This window comes from Perna viridis, chromosome 6 (genome assembly GCF_037379345.1).
Source record: "Perna viridis isolate PV_CMFRI_1.1 ecotype Kerala chromosome 6, ASM3737934v1, whole genome shotgun sequence".
NCBI lineage: Eukaryota > Metazoa > Mollusca > Bivalvia > Mytilida > Mytilidae > Perna > Perna viridis.
Window position 1 is genome coordinate 6937343 of NC_142450.1, and position 12680 is coordinate 6950022.

The 12680-nt window shown below is 30.9% G+C and overlaps 1 protein-coding gene across 1 annotated transcript in view; it reads right to left on the bottom strand.

Annotated features, from left to right (window-relative positions):
- LOC148613488 (acetyl-CoA acetyltransferase, mitochondrial-like) overlaps nucleotides 1-12680 on the bottom strand; it is a 30548-nt gene that overhangs the window by 3718 nt on the left and 14150 nt on the right. Inside the window, exons 7-11 of the mRNA XM_088586793.1 lie at nucleotides 12360-12410; nucleotides 11232-11385; nucleotides 9457-9546; nucleotides 2132-2245; nucleotides 1175-1239 (exon numbers count right to left, since the gene is read on the bottom strand). Of these exons, the coding sequence (XP_088442919.1) occupies nucleotides 1175-1239; nucleotides 2132-2245; nucleotides 9457-9546; nucleotides 11232-11385; nucleotides 12360-12410 (474 nt within the window). The remainder of the gene's footprint in view (nucleotides 1-1174; nucleotides 1240-2131; nucleotides 2246-9456; nucleotides 9547-11231; nucleotides 11386-12359; nucleotides 12411-12680) is intronic.

A 12680-nucleotide genomic window follows, 5' to 3' on the forward strand; every position in this document is an offset into this window, starting at 1 on the left:
TGCACCGGTAGGGTAAGCGCCCTCTGCTCTTCTAAAAACACACGCCGGTTGCTCATAAAAAGTCAAGTCAAGGTAGACCAAAGAGGAAAGGAAAACTATGACATGCTGAACAAATCAATTTCCATGGCGCAGATGGATACATCGTAGTGATCCACAAGTTCATGATGACGATCATAAAACTTCTGTAGTGACGACTTCAATCTTGTAGTAACATAACCATGTTTCAGAAGCCTATTTGTTAGAATTCTAGCGCGATACAAAAAGTCTGTGTAGTTTTGGCAAGCTCTGGCATAATATATGAGCTGTGATATAAACACTCCATATGCAGGTGCTGAAGGGATGTTGCCACAGATGAAAGTTAAGTTGACAATTCTGTATGAAAAGTCATCACATTTGTCGTAAAGTTAGGTCAATAGTTTTCCTTTACCATCGATTTCTAAGTGTAGGCCAAGATAAAAGCTGTATTTTGACCCCTATGTTGTATTTTTAGTAACAGTGGCCATATTTTTCATCATTTCAAAGATTTTAAATGATCAGTTCGTGCAGAATACCATAAGGAACAATCTCAACAAGTTTCATTTGATTCTGAACAGAAGTTTCAGAGAAAAAGATTTTTGTAATAATAACAAAAAAAATAGCCAAAAATGTTGAAAAAGGACAATATCTCAAATATCATTTAACTGATTTTCACAAATACTAGCACACAAGTAGCTCTCTTACCGCTGAACACTTTCAACCAGACAGAATTTGCCTAAACGTAATGGATTTTGAGATATTTCCGAAAAACTGTTGTTTGACTCCTTTGTTCTATTTTTAGTAACAGCAGCCATGTTTTTTGACAGATCAAAAATTGAAGCATAAACTTTGTGCAATTTACCTTAAGAAACAACCATGCTAAATTTCATCCAAATCCATTCAATAGTTTCAGAGGAGAAGATGTTTGAAAACTTTTTTACATCAACAACAACAACAAATGATGATGACAGAAGTCAAGTGATGGCAATAGCTCCCAAGACCTAGGGCCAACTGAGCTAAAAATGATGTACATGTACATGGTGAAACCTTCTACCTAATGAGTTCAAATTGGAAGCAATTATATGTGATTTACATTATTGTTGGAAAGATAGAATTAAATATTTTCCAAGCTTTCCAAAAAATGACTATATGAGTTTACCTTTGGAACAGCAAATGCAGGTGCTGTTGGAAAGTCTATGGGAGCAATAGCTGCATCTGCAAAGGCTGAAAAGTTGACAACAAAATACATGTATTTTCTTCATCCATGGCTTAATTTTTAAGAGGATGTCCATGTACAAATCAGGCAGATCCTATGATATGAGTGGCACAGGGTATATTTTATCCCACTGGTTTTTTTGTTCCAATGTAATTTATATATCGTATGTCAAAAAGTATAAAGTTTGTTTTGAATGGATGGCTTTTCTAACAAAACAACTAAATTGTGCTCAAATTAAAGAGTTATCTCCCCTTTTCAATGAATTTCTATGTAATTTAGTTGTCTTTTATTGTTGCAATTCATCCAAAATCAACATTCAACTTTGAGAAAGGATGTTTTTGTGATATAAAATGGTGGGAATTTTTTTGAAAACAAAATTTGTCATGTGCAACCCACTGCCTGGTTTTGCATGGACACTTTCTTAAAAAAAATTTCTAAAAAAAAAACAGCATTATGTTTAGATTAAATTAAAAACAATCCTTATAATATGATTTCTAATGGATTAAAGACAAAATTATGATTTGTCCCTTTCATAGTTTAGCCTTGTTTAGTTTGGAATTATTTGAATTCAGACAGCTGACCTATCCATGTTTATGACGTCACAGTACCAAGTTTACAGAAAATAATCTATCTTGCCAAGATGAGAAATAAACAATCATATTAATTTTTTTTTAAATTAAACTACAATCAATCAACTATCATCAAATTCATGTCAAGAACTTGGTAACTTTTTTTTATTTTGTAGTAGTCTGCTAAATTATTGATGTTTTTGTACAGTTTTGTAAGCTTTAGTACAGAAGATGATGCAAATTAACTGCAGTTAAATGTGGGTCATATGACAGGTAAGAAACGGGAGACAATATTAATAACAGATATCGTCCTTGAACAAAGATATATTACCAACTACTTTCGCTAGGGGAGTGGCATTCAATCTTTTAGCTGCATCAGCTGTCATTAAAACCAGGGCAGCAGCACCATCATTCAATGTACTTGCATTGGCTGCAGTTACTGTACCTGAAAAGCATAAAACTATTTGTTTCTTTCTCCTTTCCTCAGCCAGTGATATAAATCAATGAACAGATTGAAAATCCTCGGATCAGGTCTATGCACAATATTCTAAGGAACATTCATACCAAGTTTGGTTCTTATTAGGATAGCAGTATCAGAGAAGCAGATTTTTTTTTTGAAGTAATAACATTAAAAATAATGATAATAATATCAAACAGGTAATCATCCGACAACTTTGACCAAATAAAGACTTTTGTAGGCCTTATCATAAAAATCATTTCATTGAAAGTTTTTGTTCTATCTATTACAGTTCTCAAGATAAAAGGATGAAAACTGCATTTTTTTCGCCTTTCAAAGGCAATAACTATAACAAGGAGTCTACCAATAACTTTGAACCAAAAAGATACTTTTGAAGGTCTGATCATTTCATCAATGGAAAGTTTTTTTTTTAATTTTATAGTTTTCAAAACATTGGTTGAAAACTGCGAAAACTTTACATCTTTCGAGGGCAATAACTCTAGCAAGGAGTCATCCTACAAATTTGACCCAATGAAAACTTCTGAAGGCCCTCATCACATAAGTATCATTATATCAATTGGAAGTTATTGTATCTATTATAGTTTTCAAGATATTGGCTGAAAACTGCAAAAAAAAACTCATATTGCATCTTTCAAAAAGCTATAACTCTAACAAAGAGTCTTCTGACAACTTTGACTCATTGAAGACTTTCATAGAGCTTTTCATGCTTAAAAAGGTCACATATATATTAAAATATCTCTTTTAGTTTTTGAGATACAAGTAAAAATTGGCAATTTCACACCTCTAAAAACAGCAACAACTGCCATGTTTTCTGACAGATCAAAAATCAAAACACATTTGAAAATCCGTCCAAAGTTTAATATAATTTGCCCAGTAGAATAAGATTCTTATACAGATTGAAACTGTTCAAAGAACTATCGTACTACAGAATTTCCATTTAAACATTTCTCTAATTTGACTTAATATCCATAATTAAAAATTAAACAAGAGGTTGCATGCCAGGTTGTGCTGAGAATACCCCCACTCAACCTGGAAAGGTAGATACTGAAGTGATTGTTTAACAGGAAGTAGATGAGGAAGGAACCTGAAAAGGGAAGACATGGTACAAGCCATGTCATCAAAGAAAAGCAATATACCAAATATCTAAGCATTTCCTCCAATTGAAGCAGACAAATCTGTTAAGAAAATTATATTATGTACTGCATGAAAATGACAAAATTTATCGGTCAACAGAAAGTGGAATGTGAGAAACCTGAAAAGGACCGACATGGTACAAGTCATGTGCAAAAGTAATGTACCAAATTTCTAAGCATAACCTTCAAAAGAAACTGAGAAACCTGTTACAAAAAATGTAATGGTCGAACAGATGGACAAACAAGGTGATTACAATATAACCTACAAACAAGTAAAAGAATACCCTTTGTTTCATCTGTGTAAGACCAAATGGGATAGAAATTACAATCATATCAGTGAACACCCAACAGTGTTGATAATACAATTAAAAAGACAAATTTATTGAACTATTCATTTCCTTTCCTTTTCACAAATTAAAGTACTTTCATAGTAATAAATATAAGTCCCCAAAAACTAATATATTGAATCTTTCTTATTTATATAATTTTGTTAAGTTTTGAACCATCTGATGTGATTGCCATTCATCGTATTCCAGAAAAAAAAGGTGAGATAAGACCAGTAATTGTTAAAGTCAGAAATACAGAAGTGAAAATAATGGAAATAAGAAAGGGCTTAGGAACAACATAAAATCATGATGTAACACAAAAAAATCTTGGGCTACTTACAAGATTAGGACAAAAAGAAGCTTCAGACAATGCCTGGTTTATAACTGTAATGTTTATGGAAAATTGAAGGACAGTAATTATAAACAGTCAGAGGATAAAATTTGATCTGTTTGATACTATAGATGAGAAAATAAAAAAAAAAATAGTCAAAATCATATATTTTTTTTAAAGTGTAAGTATGAGCATATATTATTATGAAGTAAAGGAACTAATGATCCATGTTTTATTCAAAGACACATTTTGACTAGTGTAAAGGGATATAAATTTTTAACATTTTTATTCTTGATAAATCATATAAACATTGAAATTTATAAAGTAATTATTTACTTATTTTAAATTTTAATTAAAATGCTTATTAACCATTTATTTATTGTTATTTATTATTTTGTTTATGTTTTTTTTGTTTTTTTTTGTTTTTTATCCCTTCAGTTTCCGATTTATATTACATTAAATAAAATTTATGTGTGTTTTTTTTTCATACTGGATTGCTGCTAGGATTGGGGTGCCACTGCACATGTCTGAGACCTCTGTTGCTGTGGCATCTCTTTACTATCAGTCCAGTGTGAAATGGAAATATAAGTTCATATATATAATTTTGTAAATTTATTGCCAATTCAACTTTGAAATAAATGTGATGTGTATTATGCATTATATCAAGCATCATCTTGTATGTGTGATATGTATGTCTGTGTGTGTGTTATGCCATATACTGTGTCACATTATTTTCGTTTGACTAATGTACTTATTTATTCATTAGTAGATGTTATTATATAATGAGTATTGATAATAATATAACAGTTCTGTCTATGAATGTTCGGGGTCTCTCTAGAAATGGGAAAAAGAGATTAGATGTTTTTAATTGGGTTAAAAAAAGGGAGCATCTATAGTCTGTTTTCAAGAAACACAAAGTAGTAAAGATGTTAAAAAAAATTGGGAAGAAGAGTGGGGTAGCAAATGCTTTTTCAGTCACTGTAATAGTAGATGTGCTGGTGTTTGTGTTATGTTCAAACAAGGTTTAGATTTTAATATTCATGATTAAAAAACTGACCCCAATGGGCAGTACATAGTTCTGGATTTATCTTTATGTGAGCAAAGGTTAACTTTTGTTTGTGTTTATGGATATAATACAGATGGTTGTTTGATGATTTACTACAAACAAATTCTAGTTTTACTAATACCAGTATTTTATTATTTGGTGAATGTAGTTCAAGATTTTCACTTAGATACATATAATATCTTGAAAAAACAGAAACCCTAACTCTCCTAAAAAAAAGAAATTGTTGAAACTCCTTGATCCATGGCGTACTTGTCATCCTAATGATAAAAAGTTTACATGGCGTCAATACACTCCTATTAAATAGAGTAGACTTGACTATTTCTTAGTGAGTGAAGACTTATTTTCACTGATGAAAAACTCAAAAATACTACCTGGCTACAAAACTGATCATTCAGTGATTGTTTTCACATTTGCAGCTAGTCTTGGAAACAGGGGGAAGGGTTATTGGAAGTTCAATTCTCAGTTATTGGGAGATGCTGAATATACACAAAAAGTGAAGACCTTTATTAAAGACACTATATCTGAATTTTATTTTTCGGGTGATATAGAAAACCTTTTTCATGTAAAATTTACTTGTGGTGATAAATTTTTTCTTGAACTCCTGAAGATGAAAATCAGATCAATGTCAATTACACATTGTATAGCACAATCTAGGGAAGAAAAGGCAATTGTTTCTGATCTTGAGACTGATCTAAAAAATTTAGAAAATATTATGAATACTTCTCCTAGTGAGGCAGTTCAAACATCCTTGAACTTGAAAAAAAGAAACTAAGAGGGAACAAAAGGTTGAAGGTTTACTTCTTAGATCCCGTGTAAACTGGCATGAAAATAAAGAAAAGTGTACCCAATATTTTTGTAAGCTAGAAAAAAAAGACATTTTGTAAAGAAGACAATGGGTGAAGTGATCAGTGACCAAGGTATGCATATATCTGATACATCTGAAATATAACAAGAACAACATAATTTTTATAAAAATCTCTATTCATGTAGGGAAGTAGATAATTCAGATAAATAATTTTTTATACATATAATTAAACTCACACAGGAACAACAGGACATCTGTAAAGGTAATCTGACCTATGAAGAATGTTATATGTCACTAAAAGGTATGGAAAATGGCAAGAGTCCTGGGTCAAATGGTTTCACTTGATTTTTACAAATATTTCTGGAGAGATCTCAGACCATTTGTTTATCATTCTTCATCCTTTGGATATGAGAGGAGGCAGTTCTCAGTGTCAAAGTGTCATTACGAGCTGTCTTATCAACAATGGACACTTATCCAATTTCTTCAATCTTGAGAGGGGTTGTAGACAAGGGGATCCACTGTCACCTTACCTATTTGTTATAGGTGTTGATTTGTTATCATTAAAACTAAAATATAATCACAACATCCATGGAATCTCTAATGATGATAAAGAAATGCTTTTAAGTCAGTATGCTGATGACATTTTTCTTACATTGGATGGTAGTGAACAATCTTTAGATGAAACTCTCAAATGTTTTAACAGGTTTTCATCAATATCTAGTTTAAAGATGAACTCTTCTAAGACTAGAGCAGTATGGATTGGGCTGAAAAAATATTCTGATCAAGTCATTTATCCAGATTTTAAACTTCAAATATCGAAATTCTTGGAATAGATTTTTCCTTGACATCAGTAGTATAGTTGAAATTAATTTTGCTAAAAAGATTAAAGAAGTCTAAGCAATAATTAAAAGCTGGCAACACAGAAAGTTAACATTGCTTGGCAAGATTACTGTTATAAAGACTATGGCACTACCAAAACGTATTCATCTGTTAACTGCACTACCAAACAGCTCTGTCGCAGTTAAATGAATTAAATGTCTTGTTCCATATTTTATATGGAATGGGAAGACATTACAGAATAACAAGGAACACCCTTATTGGAGATATCTCACAGGGAGGGCTAAACATGGTTCATTACCAATCTTTTAATCATTACCTAAAGTTATCTTGGATTAAGCGTTATTTGTCAAATCCTGAAGGAAATTGGCGATCCTTATTAGAGCTGAAAAAATTTGGTAGTGACAGAATCTTTAATTTTCAGAAAGATAAACTGATTGAAGTGTCAAATCGTGTTAAAAATCCTTTTTGGAAAGACATACTGTACAGTTTGCCTTTGGCAAAGCCTGTAGTTAAATCTTGTATAAAAGAAATTATGTCATTAGACATCTTAAACTTTGTATCAATGAATGACTTTTTAAATTATGTTAATTGGAAAAACAATGGCCTACAGTTTTTGAAAGATATTGTAGACTGTTATAGTAAGACATTTCTCACATTTCAGCAAATTAAACAGAAGACAAATAACTTTTTATTGTGCTAAAAACTATTGTCAAATATTCCTAAATTTATCATAGACTATGTTAAGGAACATTGTCAAGAGATCAATTTAAATGTTTTCATACCATTTGATCTATTCATTGAAAAAATTTCAGTAAATGTAAAGCTGAAATTCATATATAAGGATCTTATGAATCAGGTATTTGTCAAACCTCAAGAGAAATTGCTGAAATGGGAAAATATTCTTGAAACTGAACTCAATGATTTGTCAAGATATTTTGTAATTATGAAAACGTGTTGTGAAGATAATTTAATATCTAAAAAAACTTTCAGTATAAGTTGTTACTTGCCAACAAATTCTTTCCTATACAAGATCAAACTTTAAGCCACAAATTTATGTTCTTTCAGTGGCATGGAAGAAGAAACTTTAGAACATCTTTTTTATGATTGCCACATCACATATAACATTTGGCTGTCTTTTCAAAAAAATATAACAAATTATGATGCTGATTTTATCTTCAGCAGAAAACAGATTCTATTAGGATTTACTGAGAAAAATAAGTTTATTAATCTCATTTTTATAATAGCCAAAATTTTTTTTTATATCGATGCAAATTGAAAGGCACAATTCCAGCATTGATTGGATTGAAATCAAGGATTAAATAGTACCAATCCTATGAACTATTTATTGCAAGTATACTGAATACTACCAGAACTTATGATAAATATTGGGTCCCTTTGCAAAACATATTTCTGAATTAATTTTGTTGTATTCTTTTTATTTTCATTTCTATTTATTCATAAATTTAATAAATATTTGTCAAGAACATTTTTTATAGCATATGTACATGCATCAAAAGGGAATGAAAGTGTGTGTGTTATTTTCTTCTTTTTTTCTTTTCAATCATTATCATTATTATTATTATTATTATTTACATTGTATCATTAATTTAACTCTAATACAGAATGTATTGTGTAGTCTTGGATTATAAGTGTTTGTGACATATCACCTCTCAGCACTCCAGTCAGGTGGTGGTTGTGGGCGGATTGTAAAATCCTGACTACCAAAAAATAAATAAAAGATGAAAAAATGTTAAGTTACTCAGCTGGTCGTAGAAATAGAAAAATCATTAGATATCTCCCCACATAGTATACAAATATTATAATAGTATAATACATTTATATTCAATTAAATGAAACCAACTTAACATCTTACAATATTCTTACCTCACTACACTTGGTTAAAATTAATCAACACTAAACATGTAACTATATTGAGTAACACCTAACAATAAAACAATTTGTGTGTTATGCAATTCCATACAAGTATCTTTACCTCAGATGTTTTAATAAAATTAACACACACTATATAGATTAGAACACATGTTTATATTTAACAAGTACGGACACAACATTCAAGCTTAATTAACACAACTCTGATTTAGGATTGATATTAAATGTTTGACACAGGTTATGTATTGGCCCAGAAATGAGGCCCCTAATTCATAATCAATACAAGTAAAATAGCCCACAATTACCTTATAACACCTTGTGACATAATTTCAAGGAGACCTTAAATTATTGTCAGGGCATCAGAAAAATGCTTGTTTCTGGCCCCATTTTTAGTCCCTCATTCTGAAATGGTTGAAGTCACAATGGCATCGTGTGCTGTAATTACATACCGATCTATACACTTATACTCAAGGTATTGAACACAAATCAGTGACATCAGGAAAATGCCTATTTCTGGCCCTACTTGTCTCCCAATTCCTAAACGGTTCAAGTCACAACCCCCAAAATCAATCCTTGTGGTAGTATGGCACCTTGTGGTACAATTTCGTAAAGATCTATACAGTTATTCCCAAGTTATTGAGTGGATGTGGAAATGTCTTTGGACGACTGCAATATACCATTATAGGACTGCAATTTTTCTGCGGCTGTATAAAAATATTCAGAGACATTATAATGTTCCTAATAAAAACATTAAAACATTTACTTCCGACATGATAAATTAACCTACCATCCTTTTTAAATACTGCTCTTAGTGTTTTAAACTTTTCAAAGTTGACTTTTTTGTATTCTTCATCTTCTGTGATGGTGACTGGATCACCTGGAATAGAAAACAATTAAAGAATGTTGTAATGTTCATGGAAAGGTTTTAACTTTTTCTTTAATTTCAAAAGGTGAAAATATCTCCATGGGATCTGAATTTCATAACCAGTCACAAAAGGGAATTTCAATTTCAACTTTGTTCTCAAATACTGAGAAGGAAAATTGTCATAACTTTAAACGTTAGTCCAAGTAAACTTAAATGGTAGATTTTCATCCAACTGTTACAAAAAATATGTCAGAGGATTTTATTTTTTATTCCATACCAGATATTTACTATCCTAATTCTAGCTATTTGAAGTATAGATAGGTTCTAAATCCATAGCCATATCAGTTTCAGAGAGGAAACATCATTTAGTCACCAAGAAAAAAAAGATTTGTGTGTATTATAGTACCTCAATACTAGAAACTGACATATGAAAAAATACTGATTTTGAAATTCCTGTCCCAATTTTTTTTTATTGTTATTGTTTGTCAATTTTTTTAGGAGCAGGAGGGGATGATAATCTACTAGTCAATGTACATTGTGGAGTTATATCCTTTTCTTATTAATTTTATGAAAATTGATGTTTTGAATTCAATTAGTCAAAGCAAGCTTTCATTGCTGAACAAAAGTGTTCAACTTACTTAAATAAATTTCCTTGACTGTGTTATCTTTCAAAATTATTTAATCTACACAATATTATATTCCTTCTTTACAACATTAGTTAATCTCTCTACTTCTCTGGTTGTTTAATGTGTTATTCTTGCATTGAATACCAAAACATGGTTGGAAAGAGTAATCAAGGGAACTAAGATTCTAGCAGAAATCAAAAGAATGTATCCAGGGACAAAGACCTGACATGGAAAACAGACCAACACAATATAGAACATAAAGTCACTAAAATAATACAAAGAAAGTAACAAAAGTAAATGATCAAAAAAAAAACAGAAATTGAAGAATGAGAGAGCATGAACACTGTCATGCTTCAGTGACTTTATTTCATTTCAACCATTTTTTTTAATGGGAGGGTGCATGCCCAGGCCTGCATCCAACTTTGCAAAATACTTCATGTTTTGACTAATCTGTAAAGGTTGAGGTATATTTAAAAGTAACATTCTATGGCCATGTTTAGAAATTCAACCTAGAAGGGGGCCAAAACACCCCTAAGTGTATCTAGTCATTTGTATACCATTGTATCAATATCAGTGATCAGAATAAAGAATGTTTGAATAAAATTGAAACAAAGGAATCCATAAAATGTAGTTACTGATCAATGGTCACAAGATAAAAACTAATCAGAGATCAATGACAGATGGCAATTGCAGTTGCATGGAGCAGTTCAGACACTGTACATAATGTGTTTTCTACAAGGACAGTCTCTAAACAGAGTTTTATTGTTAAGATTATGACTGAGCCAAACAATTTTGCTAAGTATTTTACAAACAATATATTTTATCTATACCTGTCAAATCTACCACATTAGGGGAGACTCACAATAAATCAATAAAATATTCAGGTTCTTCACATTTAAAAATGTAAGATTTGTGGGAGGATTTTGGTTAAAATTACTATATAATCTGTAAAAAAATTCTTAACAATTGAATTTTTATATAAAAAAAATTGCTTTTCAATAAAAATCTTCCACATGAGACAGTGTCATTGGGTGAACTGTTTCAAACGTCAACAGGCATATTTATTCCTACCTTTCTTCCTTTTGATCTCTACAGGTGTAATTTCCTTCTTGTACACACCATCAGCTGCAGCTTTCTGACTCAGAGTATAACTCCTTACAGCATACTCATCCTGTTCTTCTCGTGTTATGTTGTACTTAGTAGCTGTGTTCTCTGCACAAACACCCTGACGTTGAAACAATAGATTTAAGTACTTCTCTGTCTAAAAGTCGTGGCAAAATGTTTATAAGGTGTGGCACATGAGAAAAAAAGGCAGTGATTTCATTGCATTACCCAAGTACCTGATTACTCCCAGAAATAACCATCAAAGTGTTTGTTTAATTTGCCTATCTAAGATTGATAGGTCAAATCTAGTTGAAGGGCACTATGGAAAAAAGGCAGGAAAATTTTCCCGCATTTTTTCCTTTTATAAATAGATATTTTTTCATCTACATCACAGATGTTTCAGGATGAATTTAAGTAGTGTTTTGTTTATTTTCTAGATGTATTTGAATATATTTAAGGCAGAAAAGACCAAATTGAAAATAACAAAATGGTACTTAAATAGATTTGAATAGGGGAATTTTTTTCTCATTGCAATTTTTTAACCAAAGTCTCATCTTAAAGCTTAAATACAAACCCAGTGTAACTTCATTGGAAAAGTTTAAGAAGTTGTCAAAAAGAGACAGGAAACTGATAATAGCTGATTTCAATAAAATATTTAAAGCCAAGTTAGAAAATGAAATTCATTTTTAGAACTTATATGACAAATTCTAGAAAACCTCTCAATAATAAATTTGTTTATATATACAGAATAAATTGCATTATGGCAAAAATAACACAAAACTTTTTTCCTCATTGTTTGAGAAAGCTGTGGAGATAATCAATGACTACTCAGTGGCTGGGAAAGATATTTTTTAAATGGTCCATTTTCAGCATTTATTATAAGTATTCAATATGTTAATGGGCCATTTATTAACATTCTACGAAAAATCCTGTAATTTTAATGGACCATTTTCAGCTTCAATGGCTCATGGCCCCTGCCTTTCCCTATCACTGACTACTCAAATACAAAAAAAATTTGCATGAGAACAGATGTGTGTTAACATTTTTAAACAAAAGTATTAGTTCTGTGTGAAACATAACATTATACAATCATACCATATGAATGTGATCGTAGGCATCTGTCAACCCGTCAAACACAATTCCATCCTGAAAAGTTTAAATAAAAGAAAAAAAATAGGTCTATTTGCATGTATGACTAAATATTGTGTCATTAGTACATAAAAAGAACTGATGAAATTTGTTCAGTAGTTTGAGAAGTTGAAGTCTGTCGGTCCTAAAAAAAATAAAGGGCGTTCAGTGGTACTCCATCACACTTTCTGTTTGGTTTTCAAAAAATCAAGAGGATTGCATTCCATGCAAAAAAATGCACAATCTCCTTAATCTAATAGTTAATCATAGACTTTTTAACTACATTTT